At 40.7% G+C, this 25,326-nt stretch overlaps 2 protein-coding genes across 3 annotated transcripts; one reads left to right on the top strand and one right to left on the bottom strand.

The window, feature by feature from the left end:
- Positions 1-6,097: 6,097 nt before the first annotated feature.
- Positions 6,098-15,425, bottom strand: wdr1 (WD repeat domain 1). The gene is made up of 15 exons (XM_084706185.1): positions 15,104-15,425; positions 14,137-14,258; positions 13,878-13,968; positions 13,616-13,763; positions 12,603-12,783; positions 10,785-10,862; positions 10,369-10,449; positions 9,649-9,882; positions 9,075-9,162; positions 8,549-8,705; positions 8,378-8,465; positions 8,089-8,199; positions 7,728-7,901; positions 7,471-7,615; positions 6,098-7,076 (listed from the first exon to the last, which is right to left on the bottom strand). Exons 1-15 carry the CDS (start codon positions 15,117-15,119, stop codon positions 6,970-6,972), a joined length of 1,821 nt encoding a protein of 606 aa, XP_084562311.1. The 5' UTR covers positions 15,120-15,425; the 3' UTR covers positions 6,098-6,969.
- Positions 15,426-17,146: 1,721 nt separating this feature from the next.
- idh3b (isocitrate dehydrogenase (NAD(+)) 3 non-catalytic subunit beta) lies at positions 17,147-25,126 on the top strand. Of its 2 annotated transcripts, none has more exons than XM_084705592.1 (11): positions 17,147-17,232; positions 17,658-17,834; positions 18,112-18,232; positions 18,853-18,913; positions 19,004-19,136; positions 20,647-20,780; positions 20,975-21,077; positions 21,232-21,378; positions 21,654-21,748; positions 21,882-21,942; positions 24,701-25,126. In XM_084705592.1, exons 1-11 carry the CDS (start codon positions 17,185-17,187, stop codon positions 24,776-24,778), a joined length of 1,158 nt encoding a protein of 385 aa, XP_084561718.1. In that variant the 5' UTR covers positions 17,147-17,184; the 3' UTR covers positions 24,779-25,126. The 2 variants fall into 2 exon arrangements, with proteins under 2 accessions (XP_084561718.1, XP_084561716.1); XM_084705590.1 differs by lacking the exon at positions 24,701-25,126 and adding an exon at positions 23,038-24,442.
- The last annotated feature ends 200 nt before the right edge of the window (positions 25,127-25,326 follow it).

Genomic DNA, 25,326 nt, shown 5'->3' with positions numbered 1-25,326 from the left:
ATTGGGTGGGGGAGATCAAGTCACTGATCTGGACAACACTCTGGCAAAAGGGGTGGGATAATAGTTTTATTAAGGGACGGGTTTCGTCGGATAATTTGATTCTATCTACTGTTTGATTGGCTTGAGCTTAAGGACAAGGAAATACAGGCATGAGAATACAAAAAATAAATACAGAAAGAAATCATGAAAGAAAGAAATTAAAATAAATAAATACGTAGATAATGAATATTGAATAATGCATTGATAATGAACTATTGCCCTATTTTGCATTTGTTAATACAGGTTGAAAAATACAAAGAACAATGGCCACCAGGTACACAGACCAATCTGGAAGGTTCCATATTTGGTTAGTCTGTTTCCTGACAAAGACAACACATGAAGACAAAGGAATTTCCAAGGGAATCTGCGCCAAAATTATTGAAATCCATCAGGGAAAGAATACATGAACATTTCCAAGGCACTTAATATACCCCAGAGTACAGTTAAGTCAATTACAAACAAATGGAAATAGTATGGCTCAACTGTAAATCTGCCTAGAGCAGGCTGTCCTCACAAACTGAGCATTTGTGTGACAAGGGCATTGGTCAGGGAGGCCACAAAGAGGCCTATGACAACTTTGAAGAAGTAACTGACTTTCATAGCTGAGAATGGAGGGTCTGTGCATACTTTAACAGTCTTATCTTTAAAGGAGAGTGACAAAGAGGAACACACTTTTTGAGAAAAAAAACCGAATGTGACATCACATCAAGTGTTTGCCAAAAGACGTGGGAGACTCTGAAACAAAGTGAAAGTTCTATGGTTTGATGAAACCAAAATTGAGCTTCTGCCCATCACCAGTAGCACATCCCTACAGTGATGTAAGATGGGGGTGGCATCATGCTGTGGGGATACTACTCTGCAGCACGGCCTGGAAGGCTTGTGAAGGTGGAGAGTAAAATGAATGCAGCAAAGTACACCCAAATAACATAAGTAGGCGTAATCCAGGAGGAAAACCTGCTACAGTCTGCAAGACAACAGCAACTTGGAAGATTTGTTTTCTATCAGGGCAACAACCCCAAGCACAAAGCTGAAGCCACACAGAAAAGGCTGAAAAACAACCGTGTTAATGTGCAGGAGTGGCAAGTCAGAGTCCGGACCTCAATCCAATTAACCTTTGTGTTCTCTTCGGGTCATTCAGACCCATCAGTCATTGTGACCCACCGTCGTTTGCAACAACTTTACTGGATACAAAAACAAGTGAAGTGTTTTCTTTTAACCGTTGGGCTGTCTCATACCCCCCACATTGCGAAGGTTAAAATACAATTATTTTTATTTGCTTTTGTATTGGGTAAAATTGGGTAATCACAACGATGGTTCGTTATGAACCTTTTGGTCATGTGACCTGAAGGCAGCACAAGGGTTAAGAATTGGTGGCAAGACTTGAAAATTGCTATTCACTCAAAGTCCTCATGCAACTTAAGAGCACTGGAGTAGTTGTACAAAGAAAAATGCTTGAGAAAATAAGCAAATGCTTTTTCTAGATCTACAAAGCAGATACAGACTTTTCCAAATAGACTCAAGGATGTAATTGCTGCTAAAGCTGCCTCTACTAAATACTGACTTGACGGGGGTGAATAGTTACACAAACAATTATTTTGTTTTAAATTTGTCAGTAATCTAGATACATTTCTAGAGATGTATTTTCAATTTCACATTCAAGTGTCTTTTTCTGTTGATCAGTGTCAAAATGTGTCAAATTAAATCCATTATGGTTCAATATTGTAAAACAATTAAACATGACAAAGTCCTTGGGTTTGAATACTTGTTATAGGCACTGCATATGCATGTTTCTTTTTTTCCCCATCATAAAAACCAATGTCACCTTTCTTTTCCTTGGGATGTGTGCATAATTATGTAGCAACATACTGTAATTAGAATGTTTTTCAGAGGACATAAATCATTCACGTCATGCATGTAAGGATTACAACTTCAATAATGAGTAAATTAATCTTCATTCATGTCCTTAATTATGTGATTCACACCTATTTAACATTGAAGTGTCTTGCCTGCAATTTTCAATGTGGACAATGTTGCCACTTACTGGCCATATTTGTTATGTTCTGTCTTGTCCAGCCCTGGTTTTGTGTGTCTGTCTTGTCTATGTTCCAGGTCACATACCCCAACAATCCGGTTCACATCTTCCAGTTCACCTCCCAACCAGACGCACCTGTTACCCATCTATTGTTACCTGCACAGTTCATCTACTCTGGCTTCCCACAGACTCATTGCTAGTTCAACGTTGCTACTTCGACGGTAGTTGGTCGTTGTCTTGTCTTGCCTTTGCCTTGAAGATACTAACCTGTCTCTGTCCCTGTGTGCTATAGACACCACCATCCACCACCTACGGCTCCAACCACGCTTCCTCCTGTCTGGAAGGACCTCACCATCATTACCCTCTGTTTGGCTACAATAAACCTGGTTCATATCCCCATCAGCATCTGAGTGTCGCATTTGTGTTCACCTGTCACTCCCCGGGCAGCCGGGATCACAACAATATCCGAGAATAGCAAATGTTCAAACATGGCAATATAACTCCTCTGGCTGCTGCAAGCCCCACCCCTATCTCTTAAACTTGAAGCAAACAGACTATTACCTGACAAGATGTAGTTGTTTGCTCTATTTACAATGACCCATGCCTCGTAGCTACATGGTCGCCTTCTGAATAGAAGATAGCTTAGCTTGTAGTGTCGGGGGCCCTGGGGGCCGGAGCAGGTCCAGGGAACCAGCCGGAGGCAGAATGGGCACAGGAGATGGAAAGGCTGTGCACAACCCAGGAGGCAGCAGCCAGGACTCCTCTGCCTTCCCAGGGGAACTCTCTACTGGGTCCTTTTTTGGTCCTGTCCTTCTGTCACAGTGTGTGGTGGGGTAGGACTTAAACGCGGGAGAGTAGGCAGACATAGTAACAAAAAAGGTTTATGCCTTGAAACAGGAACAGACAGGGTACTCACGGTAACAAGGGTAAGGACAAGACAAAGACTGGACACAAAACAGGAACCTAAATACACAGAACCAAACAAATCACAGGTGGACTGAAACCACTGAACAACTGAACAAGACACAGGTGAGGACAATGACACACAGGGAAACACTAGGGCAGGGCAAAGCCAAAAACAGGGGGGCAAGGCTGTGGCCTGGAATTTGCAGATTTTCCTGCTGATCAGGTAACATTTACTGATAACATCCTAATTATGGGTGTCTTCATGTAGATGACCCAAAAGATCCTTTAAGTAAGGCCTTCACTGCTCTCAGTGATTCCACGGGCCTCACACAGGTGGTCTCCAAACCTACCCATCTTCACTTGCATACATTAAATCTAGTTCTCACATAGGGAATTGCAATTACCGACCTCATCGTCCACCCCCACAATCAGCCCACTGCATGGTTACCTTAAAAATGGAACTATGCCAGAGCTTTGGAGGCTCTCAGAAAATATCTACTAGCTGTTACATAACCCCAAACATAGCTCTGGAACTGGCTAATGTACTACCATGAGCACTTGAAGCACTCAACGTCCCAAATAAATCACTGAATGCTAAAACTAGGGATCTGAATTTGTTTCTTTAGCTATTGCTAGACTCTGTTGCCCCACTCAAACCTAGGAAAAGAAAGGATGAGAAAATGGCTCCATGGTATTCAGAGGAAACCCGCATTATCAAAAAGTCCACTAGAAAACTGGAACGTAATTGGCGTACCACTAAATTGGAGGTTTTCTGCCTGGCCTGGAAGGACAGCCTACTTGAGTTCAAGCAAGTCCTCATCAGGACCAGATCAGAATATTTCTCTAAGTTGATTCGTAAGAACCAGCATAACACAAAATTCCTATTTGATACGGTTGCAAAACTCACAAAGAAAAGTATGCATGGTGTCTGTACAGATCTCTCATCCAATGATTTTCTAGAATTCTTCGACCACAAAATCTATGCAATCAGGGACAAACTGCAGACAAGCTCTTGACAAATGACCATGAACACCAAATCTTGATATATGTCACTACTATACCATACTATTCTATACCAAGCACGCTGCATGTTGAGGCTCTCACCCACTTCAACCCTATTTCGATGTGTAGCCTGGCAAAATCAAGATCACAGATCCGTAGCAAAGAAAATAATAGTTCTATGTAGGGGTGGGCGATATGGCCAAAATCTCATATCACGGTATGAGTAATTTTATATCACGGTTACGGAATATCACGGTATAGTAAATTAAATTAAGAAATGGTACAAAATAACCATACCGTACTTCATCATCACACTTGATTATTTATTACAAACAAAAACAACTGCCTCACATGAGACAACACTTGAGTTAAAAACAAGACTCAAAGTTAAGAGTACGAGAAGAAAATGTAGAATGTAGAATATAAATAGAACTGCCACTCCCGGGAAACTTCCGGGTTCTAAACTGGTTGAAGTTCCATGTGAGGGCGCTAACGTATGGAGGACCAAACCTGCCATATTTAAAAATGAATGAATGAATAAATAAATGTCCACATCCATGCATTTAGACATAAATAAATGAATACATGTACTAATTAATGCACAATTGTCAATCAATATTACCTTATAATTTACATGTATTTATGTATTTATTTGTGTATTCATTTATCTATTCATTTATTTATTCATTCATGTATTAATTCATTTATTAATTCATTTATTCATTCATTCATTAATTCATTCATTTATTCATTCATTCATTCCTGTATTTCTTCTTCTCAATATGTTAATGAGATGTGTCAATCAAAATAGGTAGGCGGTATTTGACACACCATTGGCTAATCGTTTTCCACGCTTTGTATTCGATTATGTAGCCTTACATCCATCCTTGCTGTCATGGACAACATAGCTTACATGGACAGGCTGGCCGACCTTGTTGAAAACAAAGATTTAATTCACCATATATGATATTTGGATAAACAAACATGTTATAAAGATTTTAATACGTTAGTTGTGGGCTATCACTTAACACCCAACTTCACTACGCTGACCGGCCAACCATGTGTTTACCCCGATAAAAACGTAAACATTTAAAAAAAAAAATCCTGATTGTTGATTGTCAAACCAACATCCTGTGTGTAAGAGCGAGATAGACAATCTAGCATATAGCCCCCAATCAAGCAGAAGAGAAATTTGTGAAGATTGACGACACAAAGTTAATCATCGAAGATGAAAAGTAGCTTAGTCCTAAATGGAGTTGTATGCCCCATAGCACATATTTTACAAAGACTACGGCAACAAAAGCCAAACGTTGCCACGTTATATTGGGAATGGGATGCCGTTGCGACGGTTATTGTTGGAGCAATAAGTTGCCTAAATAGCCTGTAGCCTATGCCATGTTTATGTACATGTCAGCTTTACATGTAGAAAAGAAAATCTCAGAGAAGGTGAAAGGCTTGGTGACCGGCGTGGAAAAATGCGCGTCTAGTGTGAACAGCATCGCGCCATTCGTAGTATATTATGGCGCTCCAGGGCGCTTCGCAGCCAGTGTGTCCCAGGCGTTAGCTAGATTGAATCTATGGCTCTGGATTGATTGCAATGTCTGAACATCAGTTTCCACGCCTACTGGCCTCCTCTCATTATCATATTGGGAACAATGAATGAATGAATGAATGAATAAATAAATGAATATATAAATGAATCAATCAATCAATCAAATAAATACATAAATGAATACAAAATAAATAAATACATAAATGTAAAATATATGTAACTATTGATTGACAATTGCAGTGGCTCTTTTTTTCTCTAGCTCCGAGACGTGCACACTTGCAACTAGCTGTACACGTGTAAGTTCATGTAGGTTCTTGACAGTGTTTGATCCCTGTAAAATAAAATGGAAGCTAAAATATGTATAGTTCTGATGGCAAAATTTAATCTGGAAAAATCTGATTCAAGAATGAACATAAAGGCCTTTGTGCAAAAATAAATGACTAAAACTATCCACTTCATGTGTCGATACAAGCACCAATATCCAAGTCCATCTAACAGAACCAAAACAGGCCAACTCATCTTTACGGCAGAATGGAACAGGAGAAAACAGACATGATTACAACAAATGCATAAAAAGTGTTTTTATTATCATCATTAATATTATGAATAATTTCCACCTTTCAGAAAAAGTGGAGGCATCAAAATAATAATAAAAATAGACATGGGAGCATAGTGAGCCAGAATAACAACGAAAACACTGCAACAGTACAGGAGCTTCATTGCGTACACAGCATTTTGTGATATTCCTTCCCTATCATTTCTCTACGTTCCTATTATTGCTCCCCCAACCACATCTTTCTCAGACCTTTGTTGTTTTCTTAGTGACAAAGACATGTTATGGAGGCAAAGACGAGGTGAAAAAAAAAAGCAAGAGACCCATCTCCAAAAACAGTTACGTTCACATCTGTTGCAAACAAATTTACAGGCGGGCAAAGTTGAGGTCGATTACTTCAGAACAAAATACTCTAAACTCATCAAATATTTGGAAACAAGCGACAATTCAATTCATAATTTGTATTTTAGTTAATTCCATACATTTACTACCATTTAAGAAGAATTGACCCCAACAGTGCAGACAGGCATTTCAGTTTTGACTGAGATTAAGGCTGTTGCCTATGGAATGTTGAGCCCAGAGGTATTCTTACCCCCTGAAAAGCTCAAGATATCAAGTGCTTTTTTTGTTTCATGTTAAAACTTTTTGATCATCGTGCACTAGTCAACTGATTTAAAATGTTATCAAAAACACCACTTAAGGGATCTTTGATAAGAGCTTTTCCGTGCCATGAAACACACTGACAATTTCAGGGGTTGTCTGACAATAATGCGTTTGACTGTAATTTAGATACGGAAAACATTGTAGAAGTAAGAGAAGAGAGAGAGATGTAGGTCTACATTAGTCCTTGTTCCTAATGATCAATCATAGTACACCTTGGGCAGATCAAAATTTTACAGTCCACTGCTTGACACTGGCGTCGTGGGAGGTGGTCACTAGAGTGTGCTCATCTATCCAGGCCAAGCCGCTGACGTGGTGCAACCGGTGAGAGTCTGTGCAGAGAGAATCATTCCAGATGATTTCATTCACTGACTTTGTTAAAAAGTTGACTAGTAAACATCCATTTGCACGAAAGACAAATACCACTGACGTTACGCAATGTTTGTGTGAATAAATGTGTTGTGCAAATGAAAGGTTGTGTAATTTTTCCTTCATCAGTATTGAACAGTTTATTTAAAAGTAAATAAACAAACTATTTCAAAACAGGGCAATATAAAGCTGCCAATGCCATGGAAACAAACTGCTATAAGACAAGGTCTAACAATACAGACAGGAAAACAAGGTGGTGTCAGTTTGAAATGGTCAGATAAAACGATTGAAAATAGCCCAACTGGAAAACCGAACATAGGTCAATTTGTTCATGCAGTGTGTGCGTGTGCCCTCTACCTGGGATTTTCAGCCTCTTGTCAGCATCATTGACTGTCCAAATGTAGACCATCATGTCCATTCCGCCGCTGGCGAAGTGCTCATTATCAGGTGACCAGGCCAGAGTGACAATCTTCGCATGGTGACCGTAAAAGTCATTTTTGACCTAAGGGTGGCGATATTGCAACACAGTCTCCATGTTACTATTTAAAGCTGACTTTGGGGAACCATATAGGCCAAGTTGAAAGCAAAGGGAGACATGAGAGAAAAGTACATACCGTATACCCATCTGCCACAGTAAAGACAGTGACAACCTTCTTCTCATCAGTGACGGCCAAGTAGGCTCCGTCATTGGAGTAGGCCATGTCTGTGACCGCCCCCTTGGCTTCCATGGTCTGCCCTTCCTCCTTTAGTGTGTTCCCTTGGACGGTATAAAGACGGATTTTGCCATCCTGCAGAGAGAAGGGGAAAACATACCAAAAAAAAAAAAAAAAAGGTTTCTTTACAAAAACATTCAACATTCTTGAGCTGATATAGTAATACACTAGTTTTACTAGGTTGAAACACTGACATGTTTATTTTTATACATTTCTATTACCGGTACATTCCACCAAGTTGCAATAAAAGGCAGGTACTTACAGCTCCACCCACAGCAGCAGTGGCACCTCCTGGGTGGAGGGCTCCTGCCTCGGGCTCATAGCTCAGATTGTCCATCGCAAACACTTTCTTTTTGTCCTTCAGCAAAACCACCTGTCCACAGCAGAAATCAAGACAAATCACAAGTCATTTTCAATTCAAGAACCATGCTTTTAATGCAAAAAGGCAAAAAAAAAAACATAAACTCAAGTGTACAGTTTAAAGATGGACATGATAAAAAGTTCTTATTACGAAAAAGTATTTCGTCTGAAAGTTAAGTTGAGACAGTTACCTGTCCAATACAGACAGCAAGCGTCAATCCTCCTTGCGCAACAGATACACATTTGGGCTGGACGTCCATCTTGACCAAGTCGGAAGCACTATGAAAGCAGCAGGTGTCAAAGGGTTCCTCCCACAAAACAAACATGTAATACCACTCAAATGTATATACTCATGGACTCACCTGTACTCTTTTTTCTCCAGGTTGGTAAAGCGGACGGTGTCATCCATGCTGCATGAGACGAGCTGGCCGGCGCTGTCCACCGCCATCTTGCTCACCTGGTTGCTGTGGCCCTTCCCAGAGAAGTCGTCGTTTTCCCCAGATTCAGAATCCCAGTAATGTGAAGCTTCGTTAAGGAAAGACTGTGGCCCCAGGTATAGTTATTTAGGAACTGTAGTGAGGAGCAAATTACTCATGTATAGCTCTTTTGATCTTCTGCTTTTTTCTGATTCTGCTAGCTTGGTTTGCTTATTCAGAATGTATGTTAAGTGTAACTGACAAATATACCACAGATTAGGGGACATGGCTAATGCAGTCACTGATTGATATTCAAATTAAAATCATGCTTTAGAGCTACCTGCCAAGAAGAGCAATTCACATTAAAGCTTCTGCAAGGTTCACTTACCGGGTACCAGCACAAGAAAGAAAATAACATGCACAATAACTAAAGCATGATTTAAGCAATCTCACTTATGTGGTGAAAGGATATTGACATGTCCATCATGGCTGCCAGAGTAGATGTATGTCCTTCCCTGGTTTTTGTGAACAGTTAACGACTGAATGGATCTGCTGTGACCCTAAAAGATGCATAGAAACTGTAAATCAGACAGTAGTAACTGAGATGCTGAATAAAGTGTTTCTTTGTTATTCTTTCGAATTTCAAAAGATCCATGTGAAACTTTAGCTTTTGACAATAGAAGGCAATATTTTGTGTTTCATAGTTTCATAATCAACCCCTAGTTTCTGAAAACAGTAAAATATCCGGTGGACTGTGATGCATTTCCTGTTACTGAACGGCTACTTGTCATGAATAAGTCATGAGTTCCACCACTTAAAATGTTGCTTCGGCCACACAATAAACAACTCCAAATCAAAGGAGCGCAAGCTATGTAATGTAAAATGTATATAAGAAAAACTTAGACAATTAGACTTGATTAATATCATGTTAATCTCAACACTAGTCAGACAACTGAAAATCTGATTTCAGAAATGATCTTTGGACGGTTTCTGAAGTGGCTAATCCAGCCCCACCCCCATGAACTCTTGAAACTATTGAGCCTGACCTTAATTGTGCGGAGCGGGCGGTCTGGGTTGTTCTTGTCCAGGTAGTTGATATACCCGGACAGGGAAATACTGAGGAGGTGGTCCTTCTGCCACAGACAACCCAGCTGCTGGTCCATGACATCTGCACCCATGTTGAAGGTGGTCAGGGCCGTGCTGGTCCCCATATCCCACAGCTTCACCGTCTTGTCCCCTGAGGCCGAGATAAGCTTGGAGCTATCAGGGCTCCAACTGACCTGGAGGGTCAAAAGAAAAATAAGTGGGCAAGTTGTGCGTGTATTCTGCACTGACATGGAATGAGGAACATTTTAGCAGAGAAGACCAAATAATCCCAATTGAAATCCCTTTGAGAAACAAATGGGTTACAACCGAGTGCCACCATATAGAGGAATGAATGACTTACCAAATAATTTGGTAAGAAAATATGATTTCAACAGCAACACTAAATAGAAAGTAATTGAAGGAAAAATGTGTTCTCAAAGTATGCCCTTCTAATTTGAAAAGGAAGGCATCCATTTAACTTGTTTACTCAACACTCCCTGTCGCAGGCACTCAAACTTTCACGATTAGATGTTCCTATCTCAGCAATGTAGCCTCTCAAACAGCTGCTTACATTCAGAAAACAGCTCAGTTAAATAACCAAAAGTTTTAGAGTAAAACACAAGTGAAAGTAATAACTCCACTGAATGAGTTTCCAGGTTAACTGCATACAAGAAACTTACAGCATAGATTCCACCTTCATGGGCCTTTTCTCCACCGACTGAGCCAATCTTTTCTCCTGTCTTTCCATCATATAAGAAGATCTGAGGGAAAAATACAGTGGGATCATTTTGGTGCTCTCGTATGACTAACGTGCTACTAATTATACGAGTTAGCTACAAGGACATTTTTATAAATCCAACTTATTTATAGAAACATTGTACCCCATTTCATTTTGTTTGTTTTCCCTGTAAAAAAAACCTCTTTGGGGGATTTATTTATTCATTCATCTATAATGTACTACCAAACGCTTCTACCAAAAGAGGAAACATACCCCTCCAACCCAAAAGGTAACACTGGATGGTTTATAAGGGGTACTTTTTGCAAGCTCATCTTGAACCCTGCTCCTTCAGACCCTATTCAAGGAGGCCTCACTCACCTGACCGTCAGCACCAGCAGTGACAAAACGATTGCCATCTGGAGAGAAGCGGACGCAGTTGACAAACCGAGCGTGGTCCTAAAAAATAAGGAGAAAAGGTTTTATTTTTACTAGTCAAATGTGTTCTTCAAGATCTATTGCTGACCAGGGCTGGACTGGGCCAGAAAAAAAAGAAATCGCCCCTGGCATTTTTGGCCCAGGCGGCCCACACCCACCGTGACTGGTCAGACACATTCCCTGCAGACAGTCCTTAAAATAGGCGTGCATTCTATAATACAAGTTTCCTAGTGTTCTGCGTTCATGGGATAGTTTTGGATCCTTCAAGAAAGGGTCTCAAGACCTATCTGTTGATCTTACACAATTAATTCTTAGTGTTACAATTTGTATATTTATGGTCTTTAAAAATATATACATATTTGATATTGTATGTTATTATTACTATTTTGCTTAATATTGTCTTTGCAACTTTTAAAACTGTTTATTGTTCATTTGAGTAATTGTTAGATTCATATTTTGTTGCTTTGGACAAAAGTGTCTGCTAAATACAATACATAAACACTTACACAGCCTCCCTCCCTGAGTTGCCTACTCCTTACCACGTCGTCAACTACTCTTTCTTCCATCTTTTCCTCACTCGCTCCCATAGCCCTGTCATGGTCACTCTCCTCCTCGGCTTCTACCCTGACCCTGGCAGCATGTTTCTGCCTCTCTGACCCAGCCACCTCTCCTCTTGCTCTACAGGTGATCTAGTTATAGCCTAAAATAAAACGACTACAATTCAAGGGTTTGGGTTATACAATACTTGATAGGAAACGCTGCATGACAATCACAGTAAAGGAATATTAGCATACTGTATCCTACTGTAGAAACCTTGGACATGCTGACTAGATACCTGATTCCGTGACTCACAACCCACATATAACTGGAAGGCTTCAGCAAGCAAGATCCCCACAGATCATATATGGTTAGGCATACTTTGCCTAATCTCTATCAACATTAACCTTAAAAGTGGTGCCGAAGTTGATCAAATGATTGTAATTGCTTAGCAAAAAAGAAAAACTGTACATAGCCTCTCTGAATAAGGAAGAAAACTACAGCAGTGAGGTCATGTTCTTATTAAGGAAGTGTTACAGAGTACAGGCCTACTCTAGCAATGTTTTAGCTGGGGGTTGGGAGGGGTAAAGAAAAAAAACAAATCGGAAAAGCAGAATACACCTTCAAAATAGTTTCCCTCCCTCTTCCATGTAAGAGATCCTTTCGGAGGAATGTTTTGTTCACAAACATCCTCTGAATTTCCCGAGCATTATATAATATTTGCACAAGACAGTGCTATGTGTTCTTCCCAAATAGTACAAACTAAGAAGAACTGAAAACCTTAAAAAATGCTGAATTTGAATTGAGACTTATGGTAGTCTACTTCTCCTAATGCAGTAAAAAGAATATATTGGTGTCAAGTGAACAAAAATGGTCAGAAACAGACTATTCAGCCTTTCTCCCCACAGACATACAATTAAACAAAGCAACTCAGCAATATACCACACAGTAATTTAAGGTATGCTTGTATTACATGTATCAACTGAATCCTTAAGATGAACATAAACAAAAAATTGTTTTTTTTCATTCTTAAATCAACATAACACTCCACAAAGTGCAACCCCAACCTACTCCGAGAACATCAAATAATTTAAAAGGAATTAATGGGATAGAGTGTTCGTGCTTCTCAAGTTGTCTCTGTACACCTCTGACCCTAATCTACAACATGATGCTCCACTTGGAAGTGAGCCATCCAAGTGCTGCGCACAATAATCTTAAACTCACGTTAATGGTGAACTTGAATTTGAAAGGGGGTCCCTCAGAGAAGGTGCTGCAGTTGTCATCACTACCAGTGATAAGGCGATAGGGGCGGGTCTGCTTGATGTCCACACTGTTGATGACTTTGACATGGCCAGAGATCTCTCCCACAGAGGAGCCAGAGTCCCACAGGAACACAGCCCCAAATCTATCAACACAAGCACACAACAATCATAGTGACAAAAGAGCTCTGACAAAGTAGTTTGGTTAACTGCATTTAATATTGGGATTCAATCGACAAAGCGTGCCAAACAGAACCATTGATTTGTTAATGAAAAGCCAAGGCAGACATTCAGCCATTTTGTGTCTGATACAGTGTCTGTTTTTCTTTTCGACTTGAGGGTGCAGTAATACTGCATGTTCCGTAAAGACATAACCACCTGATTTAGGGAGGAGTAAGACTGTTCCTTGAGTGCCCCAGAGTATGAAGACATTCATTCTACCATGATTAACAAGGTTAATTTAACTTGTCTTGGTTCAAAAATTAGAACACTGATGAGGAAAATCCTGGTGCATGTAAACACTGAACTGGAAAAGCCTGAGTGACTTGGAAGGAGAGTTGGCCACCTCTGGCCTACTGGCATAATCCTCCTTTAGCATTCAGTGTTCACCTTACTGTAGAGTAAATATGTCACTCAAGCATCAGTGAAGTCTGCTTCAAGTGTGTCATTGAGGTAATGCATGAAAACATTCAATAGCAGCATGCTGCTAAGATATAGCAAACAAAATCACTTTTAGGAGTTACTAGACCAGATCGAAGATGGATTCGAGAGACCGCAGATAGAGTGCGGCTTGTCTGGTTTGTTATACGTTTTAGATCTATTACTTTTATCACTTGTATTATTGTTTTTGTTGATTTTATGTAAAGCACCTTGAGCTGCAATTCCTGTATGAAAAGTGCTATACAAATAAAGTCTTACTTTACTTACTTTTTGATTTGCACCAAGAGCAAATAAATAAATGGACAAGAGTAGACTCACTTCTCACGTCCCTCTCCGACAACCGCAATCCTCTTGCTGTCCTCCGTCCAGGCTATGTCCTTGATCTTTCCCCCAAAAGGCTGGTACTCATACTTCAGCAAGTGCTCCTTCTGGGTGGTGTCCCAGATACGGATTTTCCCAGACACATCTGAAAAGGATGAATTAGACTGGAGTGATTAGAAAAGCTGGGCTACTAATTGTAGAAAGGTTGGTGGTAGAGCACATGTACACTCCAATGTATTAACCATCTGAAATAAGCTACCTCCAGAAGCGATGTAGAAGCCACTGGGCGCATACTTGGCCACAGTAACCTGATGAGGATGCTCGGTGTAGATGTCAGCGATGGCAGGATTCTTAGGCAGCCAAAGACAAAAGGACCGGGCATTATAATCGTGTACAGTAAAACATTACTCTTGTCCTCTGTAGCACATGCATGCTGCCATGTCGGGGTGCTTATGTGTTTTTATAAAATCAAGATGACTTTTAGATCATATTTATTAGAACTCAAGTGTGAGATTTACATCAATATTTCGGATGATGACGCTCTTCCCGTTGGTGTAGAGAAAGTTGTTGCCTTTGGGATCGCCACCTATGACTTTCGCGACTCCCCTTTCCATCTGCGGGAGGCTGGCAAAGACATGCTCTGTGTAAGAAAATAAGGATGTGTTAATGCTGTAGTGTGCAGTATTTTTTCAGTGAAGTGTGAAATGTTTGTCCTCGGCGTAGCAACAATTAAATAATGTTCACATTTGCTGTTAGTTTTACTACCACTACTACTTCTACTACCAACTATCCTGAACAAATACAATTTGACCTAAAATCCCAAATAATGCTTGAAAACAAGCTGTGCACTTTAAGGGGCATTTCATTTGAGACTAATCAACAAACACTGGGGTGAAAATGCACGACTAATGATTTTTATTGATATGCACTATGGGATGTGTCCAGTCCACGAATCAGCTGTTTATAAAGAACGTGTCATATTTATACCACAATTTCAGAAACAGACTAGAAATATGGCAGACGGCACTGAACTTGGACAGCACAAAATAACGCACTGCTGGCCGCTTTTAGAGTAAAAAAATACAAGTCACACGCGCCCCCACATTCTGTGACATGTCATAACAATGCACTGCATATTTCCGTGCACAGGCGTATTTCCCTGTTAGCTACCTAGAATAGTAAAGCTAACTCAGCCACTGAACGCATTTGTATGTCTGTCGTGTTTCATATTATACGTTGTTGGTGGATAAATAATGCAAACGAATTGGATTTACACTGGCCTGTTAAATGTGTGTCCATCAGGGCATGGAATGTGATTTGAGGATGGGCGAGGTTATTGGCTAGCAGTTTGCTAGGTAACCAGCTAGGCGTACTTTCTGTCAATGACTGGCATGAGTTTCTCTTAATTGTACTAAGAAAAGGCGTACATTAATCTTTGTATGCACACTCGTTAGATTGTAAGATATTTAAAAGTAAACGACTTACTCAATTCGTAGGACATGTTTGCAGATTCTCTATTTATTCCTCCGATTGAATGAAACACCGTACCTCCCTGATCTGTACGTCTCTACACCGGGTTGGAGACAGCTAATCCGCACAAACACGGAAGCGAACAGCACACTCGGTATGCTTGTCTTTGCCCATATATAGTAAACTCAGCCACGACGCGAGCAGCAGCCACCACCCACTTGCGCTCGAATGCCTATCAAGGAAATGACGTTTGATTGAATATTTTAATTCACCTAAACCATACAAGCTAATAGTATAGCCTATGATAATTCTGATCTGGTAGTGTAAGGGCTGTGGAATGTAACCTACAAAAAACTCAAACTACGCATGCGTTGTTCCCAAGATTAGGCTACTAAATTCATTTAGGATCTTTGTACTATTGGGTCACTTACATTGCACTCGCTTTCTCACACTGATGTATTCTTTTTACTCTGATCATAAATAAAGATGAAAATCCAGAGCTTTACGACTGCCAAATGCTGGTGTTCACTCCCCCAAAACACTACATTAAACAGTCATTGGAATGGCACTGATGGCCTTTTTAGAGTGACTTACCTATTCCGGAAGGATCTTGGCACATTCTCTTGTTTGAGTTAGTGTAGTGACCCTAGTATGGCATCTGGCTACATAAACCCCAAAATTGACAAGTTGGTCCCTAATTAGAACAGTAAAGAGTTTATCACCATATCTATGTCCACAACAAGCTCTCACCTCAGCTTCATTCCAAGCAAAGACAAAACCTGTTTCAAGAAGGTGCCAGAATAATGTCTAAAAGTCTAAAAATTCTGCCATGTTGAAATTGCCTTAAATCAGCCAGACGCATTCACCGGAATGCATCATTTTGTGATTTGCTTGCCAATTCATATACTGTGCAATATTATCAGGCTATTTGAGCACATTCTTCAGTAAAATAAATTCTACTGATTCAGACTAAGACAATCTCCATGACCATTAGACAACAAAACCATTTCTAAGGGATGTGCAAAATGTTGTAAATCTCATAAACAAATATAAGACCCAGGCCAAACATCAGTTATTGGCCATCAGGCACTAACAAATTCATACACATATTTTTTTTGGTGCTTTTTTATTAACTAATATGTATTATATTTCTTAGAAGTGATACCATTGTCTTCAAATAACATCTTTGGATATATTTTTTTGTGTAATGTCTTAGTCAAGGAATGAATTATCTAAATCAAGGAATGGTTCCATCACTGGTCTCATCAATGTGTTTACTTGCTGTAATTCAGGTAATTGAGTTAAAAGAGGAAGATGCCTTCATGATGACTGGATACTTATCTAAGATTTACTCATTATGTGTTCATTGCTCATAGGTACATAGATTCCAATAATTGTGATCTCCAACTGCTATTTCTCCAGTATGATTTCCCAAGTACTGTATGATTTATATTGTTTCATATTGCATGTGCATTGCATGATCAGTAACGTATGCATTTTTGTAAAACTCTCAATTGGAAGTCGCTTTGGATAAAAGCGTCTGCTAAATGCACAAATGTAAATGTGCAAAAAAGAGAATAATTAAAGGTAAGATCTTTTCAGCCACAAAAAGATGTTGTCCCCTATAAATGACATGTTGTGTTTAAGAATGTGCCATCTAAGCTATTCAGGCCTTCAGTTTAGTGCAGGCAGAATGTCAATTTCATTTTTTTGGAGCAGCCTGCTAATTTCCAGCGAATAATGTTCCATCAGTCCTTTTCCAGCCAATTTGATTCGGTGAGGCGACATTCTTCCTTGGTTCAGTTTGTGAAACCACTGTCAATCAAATTCCAGCTGGAGGAAAGTGGCAGTTCATGAGGGCGGTGCAACCACAATATAATAACTGGCCCCTCTAGCAGTACAACTGGCCCCAGCTTGGCCCCCATTTTCAAATTTCTGAACCTGAGCGGAGTGGACATTCGCACCGTGTATTATGTATAATGTCCTACATTCCATGGCACTGGGTGGCGGTATATTTTATCGCGTTCCCTGCTTTAACCAAGAAAGTCGTAGTCCACTTCCTTTCCTTCGCAGTTTTACAAATAGGTTAACGCTACATGACGATGGCGGCCGCCTTGAGAGGAAGCCTTCTAACATTGGCCAAGGTGAGTCGTTTGAAGATGCTCAGGGCAACCACACACATGTCAAAGTTGTATGTTTTACAACATTTTTTCACAGGTGTGATTGTCCTTGTTTTGCTATACAAATTATTATTTAACGGAAGGACACAGGTCACAAGGCTAAGCTAGGATGAGCTTGGCAACTGCTCTGTCACAACACACTTTTACAACAACTATTGACTGTCTTTTAATTTTGGTAACCTGTATTTGTATTATTATTGATAGTAAAGTTTGGATTTTCATTAATACTGAACAGAATGCAAAATAAATGTTTCGGAAGATGGTATGATGTAGATAACATAAATGACATGTTATCATTTAGTCTAAGGTAGGCTTCTTAAAATGTATGGCATGTGTCCTTAAAGTTAGCTGTGTAGTAGAATGTAAACATATCTCCTTCCTGTGTCAAGGGCCTCGCTGCGGGTCCCAAGTGGCAGCAGCTGCCCACCCGTACCTTAAGTGTCACCACAGGACTGTTTGGACCCGAGGCTCCACCTGCGCGCGCCGACTCCACCTTCAAGGTTACCATGGTCCCCGGAGATGGTGTGGGACCTGAGCTTATGACTGCTGTCAAGGATGTGTTTAAGGTACTGGAGCTCCTTCAAGCCTCATCATAGCCAAGTGACCTTGCATTTAAATAACGTTCCTTGAGATTCTGTTCTGAAATCAGAAAAAGTATATGAAAAAGACTTGCCCCACTACTATAATTTGCTACCTTTTAGAAATCAAAAACAAACATCTTTCACCTTGAAATATCTCTCTCCCCATTACATTCACATCTTTTTGACCTGTATCCAAACAGCACTCATTGTAATCACCCTCAGCTTTTAACTAATATTTTTTTACACCTTGTTCTTCTTTCAGGCAGCTGACGTCCCTGTAGAGTTTGAGGAGTTCCACTTGAGCGAGGTCCAGAACATGGCCAGCGAGGAGAAGCTTGATCAGGTGCTGGCGTCAATGAAAACCAACAGAGTGGCCATGAAAGGTAATGGAGAGTTAATGGAATGGAGGGTTTCAGCTTTGGGGTCAGACAAGATTTGCTTTCCTTCTCATCTGTATGCCTTCACATGCTCATACACACATTCCACACATATCATGAGTGAACAAATTAAAACCAGTTGCACACATTCTCTCCATACAAGAGTGTGGTCATAGAGACATCTGGGGGAAAAACGAATGTGGGGCTAATGTGTGGACAGGGGATGTTTTGAGTCAGTGTAGTCCATGTGGATTGGCTAAACTCACTCCTCAGTATAAGTATAGACCACCCATGCCAGCTAGAAGCTAGCTGGTTGTTGGTGTAGCTGGTAGTGGTCGCACCTGTGGAGTAGGTGGTGCAGAGGCGTGAGTCGAGGCGAACGGTTAGGACGTGTGGGCACTGCTGATAATCTTGCCTGTTACATCAGGACACTGAATAATAATGCTGGCACGATTATTATTCACCCAATTTATGCGTGCTGTGTGGAATGAGTGTTACTGATAGAAGCCGAAGTTGGCTTATAGGATACATTGTCATTTAAACTGCTTAGCAGTGTCAAGATTTATGAGTTGGATCATGTGTCAGTAGTAGTAGAGTAGGCTAAAGACTCTTTTCTGCTTTTGCAGGAAAGATCCACACTCCAATGGAGTTCAAGGGAGAGCTGGCCTCCTATGAAATGAGACTAAGGTAATGTCAAAGTCACTAGCACTGGCTTTTCTTGATGGAAGTGTGTCCTTTTTTCTTCTTTTACTAAACCACACCCTGTGTTGCTCTTAGGCGTAAACTGGACCTTTTTGCAAACGTGGTACATGTGAATAGCCTGCCGGGTTACAGCACGCGCCACAACAACCTGGACCTGGTCATCATCCGTGAACAGACAGAAGGAGAGTACAGCTCTCTGGAGCATGAGGTATACTGCAAATCTGCACAGCACAACTTTCTTTACCCTTATATAAAGTCTGAAGTTATAGTCTAACGTTATAAGATGTGTGACAGGACGAAGTGACTAAAACCGTGTTTACACCACAGGAACTTTCCCTCAGAAATAAGAACTTTACAATGGAACTCACTACGCTTCCACCTAAGGAACCCGGCTCTAAATTGAGTTTGAGAAGGAGAAAGCACGAACCAAGAAGTCCCTGCTCCGGGTTTAGTTCTTTCTAAAATACAAGAATTTAGGGGTTGGGACTTACAGTGCTTAACATATCTGATTGGTTAAATACTTGCAGCAACAATCGAGGATTCCAAGCTACCTTTTTACCACCATTTTCTTTAATTCTGCAGCCACACCAGGGTGGTTGGTCACATTTCTGCTAGAAATAGCGCAGAAATATTTGTGCACAAAGGCATAGGTGGTGTGAGAAAAGCCTCTGACTTAACCTTTTCAATGCAGGGAAAACCCTGCACACACATACGTACATATGGGAGAAAAAAAAACGAACATACGATAGACTATCAACAGAGTCTTGCCTTCTTCTAAGACATCCAGAAGCAATTGGAATTGGCAACCCGCTATGATGGAAATACAAATAAAAAAAATCTGCTAAATGTTTCACACTGCGAAACGCATACATGCAACTTTTGTGGGCCGACCAACAGAGTGAACTATTAAGATGATAGTCGCAGCTAAAAACTGCTCTCTACTGGGTCCTATAAAGCCTCCAGTAAGGCTGTATGACCAACGGTTTATAAGCTACGAAAGTGGCGTGGTTTTCACACCAGTGAGAAAGGAACTCCAATGATACCTGGCAGAAGTGTATATGTTGGAGTGTCTTTCTACAAAGTTTGGATATGTTATGTAAATCCATTTTGAAGTTGTTTTTTTGGTAGACCACTCCCATTGTAACACCCCCTTTTTGCCAATTGGTATGATCAGTTTGGCCGTTTTTTGATTGACCTCTCCCAATCCCTTGCCCCCTTTTGGCATGAAGTCAAGCACACACCTCTTCAACAGCACACACTCAACCTTCTTTCCAAATGTCAGCCTCTTAAGGGAAAAATCTGTGGCCGCCAAAGGGTGGGCCATTTTTGCCGACTGACCAATTGAACAAGCTATCGATCTGCTTAAAATTCAATTAAGATTATAAGAATATGAAGGACCATTTGCCTAACTCTCTGGGGAAAGTCTTTGCGGTAACAACACAGCTAACAATGGGCTGAAGGAACCTTCGAGTTCCTTGAAAAGTAGCTCCGGGGACTTGGTGGTGGAACGTGGCTTAAGGCATTTTATAGGGAATTAATCTGTATGGATTCAGTCAGCGTAAACCAATCAGACGTAATCTGACAATATTAACCTAACACAGGCATCCATAGCTCTCAAATCATGATCTAATCGTAATGTTATGATTGGCAATCCAAGGCCAGTTTCAGACAGTAATCATGTTCTTGATTTAACATGTTATCATTTCTCGGTTTACCAGAGTGTTACTGGTGTCATTGAGTGTCTGAAGATCATCACCAGAGTGAAGTCTCGTCGCATTGCCAAGTTTGCGTTCGACTACGCCACCAAGAAAGGACGCAGCAAGGTCACAGCTGTACACAAGGCCAACATCATGTGAGCATTTCTTGGCCTAATACTTTCACAGATTTAACATCAGTTGCAGGTGAATTTGGTTAGTTGAAGTACCATAAAGTCTTTAAGAAGTTACAACGTTACAATTAGTTCATTTTATCTCATGTAATTATAGGGCAACTTGAGTGATATGAACACTGTACGAATCCTATAAAGAAATGTTGACCTCGAAACAGGAAATTAGCAGATGGCCTGTTCCTGCAGTGCTGTGCCGAGGTGGCTGAGTTGTACCCCAAAATCAAATACGAGAACATCATCATCGATAACTGCTGCATGCAGGTGCGTTTGTCCTCTCTCCCCTCCCCCCTCAACTGCACTGTATTTAGTCACTGCCAATACAGAATGTACATTATAAGTGGGCCTGATGTTTGATTTATTTAATTTAATGCTACATTTTATTTTCTAACTATTCGCCCACTGTTTGGTCTCTCAGCTGGTCCAAAACCCGTACCAGTTTGATGTGCTGGTCATGCCCAATCTCTACGGCAACATCATTGATAACCTAGCGGCAGGCTTGGTGGGTGGAGCTGGCGTGGTGCCAGGGGAGAGCTACAGCGCTGAATACGCCGTCTTCGAGACTGTGAGTCCGTTTCTTATCTGTCTGTAGAATTGTGACCATCCACAACTTGGTGTGGGATGGTTTACAGTTCTTTTTGTGTATGTTTTATTGAGTGGATGCAGGATTGGTGCAGCCATAGGCTGAGTACTTGGAAACATCTTTGTTTAATGCACCGCCCGCCTCCCCCCCCCCCCCTCGCCAAGTGTTGTTCTTTCTCTCTCTCTTTCTTTTTCTTCTTTCCTTCTTGTTACTTTTGTCTCTTTATTTTTCACCCTCCCTCTCTGCCTCTCTCCCAGGGGGCAAGGCATCCCTTCGCTCAGGCAGTTGGCAGGAACATTGCCAACCCCACTGCCATGCTCCTCAGCGCCGCCAACATGCTCAAGCACCTCAAGTGAGTCGTTCAAAGTCTTTGGTTTACATGTGTGTGCCCATGACTCTCAGTACCCCAGTCTGAATACTGCACCCATGCAGACATATGGGCATGACATTTTTGGCCTGTCTCAAGTGACTGTGTTGTGTTACAGCCTGGAATACCACTCTCACATGGTGTCTGATGCTGTCAAGAGGGTCATTAAGCAGGGCAAGGTAAGATTGTGTGTATGTGTGTTTGTGGATTGATCCAATTGGGACATTGAAAATGTTTACGTGATCCCAACTTTTAGACTGATACATTAATTCACAGAGTAAGTCATGACGTTCTAGCTTCTAGAAAATAACTTTTAAACTTCAAGCCCCAGACAAGTTTCCTTAAGAATTGTAGTGTATTTTGGAATTCCCTACTCACTTATAAGACTGTACTATAGCCCTCCACCATATCAAAAGCAATCTATCCTCTAATCTAATAGGAGAAGATGTCTATAAAATTGTCCCTGTGGGAATAGGCTTATTTTGGCGTTTGTGCATGTGCTAATTGTTCTGCAACTGAGAGAATGTGTATGGTTTTGTGTCTGCAAAATAAGACTGTTGAAAACAGTTGTTTATTTTCTTGTGGGGTAGTGTTTGCATGAACCATGATGAGTACACACTAACTGTGGAAAAATATGTATGCAGTTTTTGGATTAATGCCACAATGTCTAACTAGCATTACATAACCCTAAATTGCCTTCTGTGAAATGTACAATTTTATCAAGCATTGACTTTCACATCAGTGTGTTGAGGTATTTGGTTAACACCTGAGGTGTGTGTGTGGGTTAGCGCCCTACTGTGTGTTGTCCCTGATATAAATCCAAACCGCATAGTCACGTACATCTCTGTTGCTGTGGAAACCAACTCTTTAACAAAGACTGTGTGTTGCATTCCCAGGGAACTAACTTACTAACACACAACATGCATGCATTACAATGTGGTATTGAAGAAGTGCATGATCAACATAACATTGTATTGCTTGGAAGTCTTTTGTGGAGGGAAAGCTGGTATTGACGTATGAGGGAATAATGTTTACCCACCAAAATAGAACAGTTTGCCATTTCAGGGGGGTTGATACTGGTAGTCATGTGTGTGTGTGTGGTGTGAATGTGGAATGTGTTGGAGAAAGTCTTATGTCCAGTTGTCCATGAGAGTCCACTGTGTCTGAAGTGCCCTCTATCCCTCTGCCCTTCTCCTCCTTGCACCCTATCCCCTTTTGCGTGTGTGCGTGCGTGCGTGTGTGTGTGTGTGTGTGTGCGTACACGTCTGTCCCAGGTACGGACACGAGACCTTGGTGGTTACTGCATGACTGGGGACTTTGTGCGTGCCGTTGTGGACAACCTGCGGCACCGACCCAGTTCCTAAAAAGCCTCATAATCAGTGCAGCTGGTTAGCTAAGCAGATCTCAAACGTGCCCCTTTGCACAGGGCCAGAACCAAAGCAGTGTTGTTTCCGCTTATCTCCGTTTGTTTCTCTGAACTTGTAGGTGCTTTTTTTAACAACTTCCTTGTGACTCACTCAAAATTTATATTTACAATTGTGCTTTTCTACAACATTCTTGCGCCCTCACTGCATTAGCACATGTTCTCATGCTGCTCTTCTTGGCCCTATGGTATCATTCTTTTTTCCCATGTGGGTTAGGGTCAGTGTTCATTTCTGGCCTGTCTTGAGTCTTAATTTCACCTGTCTTGGCTCAGCTTTTGTCTATACTTGAGACCTCTCTGGTCTCTTTGCCCTTTTCCCTTTCCTTCTACTTAAAACAAGTTTTTTTACTAGAAAGTAAAAGATACCTCAAGTCGCTATTCTTTGGTCGAGTGCCTGCTTGTTTTCTTTTTTTGCTGCCGATATATTCCTTTCACTGAACTAGTCAAGTATCTTAAGTCTTTCCAAGCAGTCAAGATGACTTTCTCAAAGTTGATTACCAAAAAACTAAACAAACTACTTTTACATCTACAAATTTCAATTAAATCTTGTTCTACCATTTCACAATCATGGACAAAGAGGAAGTTTCTTTCTTTCTACTGAGGTAAAGTGGAACCCACTTGGACCAAAAACCAGGACCACTGAACGTGTTGGCGTGTCCACTCATTTCAGATACACTATCATTGTACCATTGTCATGAACAGAAATGTTTCAATGGCTTGTGAACTGTTAGATATTGTATATCTGATCAATAAACCCACATCGAGCCAAGTCGATCAGCTGTTTAAAGTGTGTGCCAGTATCTTTATCGCTGTCTTTGATTGGCAATAGCTCATCCTTGGAATGCATGAATGAAATCTCAGTGGGATTTGTGGTTCTGTGTGGGCTGTAACATGTACAAAAAACAGGAGGGATCCATTAGTAATACAATAGTGACAACCATTTTCATGAGATCCATGGCTTTTGGTGTTTCCTTCTAAGGAATATGCTGCTGTAACTCCCAAATCCCCAGTGTCATATGTCCTTTTTGTTTTATGTATATGCCAACTTTTGGTTCCATTGCCGAGGCTGTTTTATCAGCGCAAATGCTGATGTGTGTATTAATTAGAAAGGGGTTAGTCTATGAAACAATCTGATCCTTAAGCAGCACTTGTTGAGACACTTCTCTTGGGCTCAGTGTTGCAAGAGCTGATTGAATGCATGCCAACTGAATGCATACCAATGTGGTCACATGCCTAATAAATGATGATGAGCAGGAGTTGTGTGTTGGAGTGTTCCTCAGAGGATGGTGGGTGTCTGTGTGGTACTAAATGTGTGGACAATACTTTGAAAGCAGTGATAAAATAGATTAACAGCCAAAAAATCTTTATTATGGACTTTGTGTGCAATGGCTAAATTCAAGGCTCTAACATTCTAAATCATAGTGGCCCATGTGTGAATGTTTGATCCACTGTGTGAGTAAGGCAGATGCTGATGTGTGAGTGGGTGGGTAATGGTGTTCTTTTGTTTGTGGCAGGTTCGCACAGGAGACCTGGGAGGATACGCCACCAGTGATGAATTCACCAGGGCTGTCATTGCTAACCTGGCTGTCTAAAATGGCCCTTACCCTGTTTCACACTTACCAATACACACACACACTAGCCTTTGTTTATCTCCGTTAAAGTAATCTTTCAACCATTTAAACAGACATCATTCTCCAAGTAGGAATTGCGTGTGTATTGCAGTTTACAGACTGTCAAAAGAAATGCTAATAAATATCAAACGCACAATTTTTTGTCCAGCAAAAAACACATGCCAAAACCCTTGCTCGAGGTAAGACAATTATTGTTTCCAGCAATGGTTTGGGTGTGTGTATTATAAATGAATATGTCATACAAATGTACATTCCATTATGTACTAGTGTACTGTGGTTTCAACTTAACAATTAAATATATTAACCTTGTTTAGACTCCATCTCAAGATGTATTTACTGTGTCGGTATATTTATTGTATTTATTCTCAGGAACTTATCCATAATTTGCTTGCATCTATGAGCAGTAATAAAAAATATTCCTAAACCTGGTACCTCTGTTGCTTTTGTTGTACACATTGTTTTAAATGTGAAATCAGGGAATGTGAAACATGAATGTGGACGACAGCATT

The sequence above is a fragment of the Hypomesus nipponensis genome, chromosome 9 (assembly GCF_054491055.1).
Source record: "Hypomesus nipponensis isolate SF chromosome 9, ASM5449105v1, whole genome shotgun sequence".
Taxonomy (NCBI): domain Eukaryota; kingdom Metazoa; phylum Chordata; class Actinopteri; order Osmeriformes; family Osmeridae; genus Hypomesus; species Hypomesus nipponensis.
The sequence above is the reverse complement of the archived record's forward strand: the minus strand, read 5'-3'. Positions and strand labels throughout refer to the sequence as shown.

Excerpts from the sequence above, each read along its gene's own strand:
- wdr1 (XM_084706185.1), bottom strand. Across the intron at positions 9,883-10,368 it reads ATGAAGGTGGAATCTATGCT|GTCAGTTGGAGCCCTGATAG; the intron begins GTAAGTTTCTTG and ends TTGACCCTCCAG. Across the intron at positions 8,200-8,377 it reads TTGCTGTCTGTATTGGACAG|GTGGTTTTGCTGAAGGACAA; the intron begins GTAACTGTCTCA and ends TGCTGTGGACAG.
- idh3b (XM_084705590.1), top strand. The coding sequence starts at position 17,185 with ATGACGATGGCGGCCGCCTTGAGAGGAAGCCTTCTAACATTGGCCAAG. Across the intron at positions 17,835-18,111 it reads CTGTCAAGGATGTGTTTAAG|GCAGCTGACGTCCCTGTAGA; the intron begins GTACTGGAGCTC and ends TTCTTCTTTCAG. Across the intron at positions 18,914-19,003 it reads TCCTATGAAATGAGACTAAG|GCGTAAACTGGACCTTTTTG; the intron begins GTAATGTCAAAG and ends TGTTGCTCTTAG.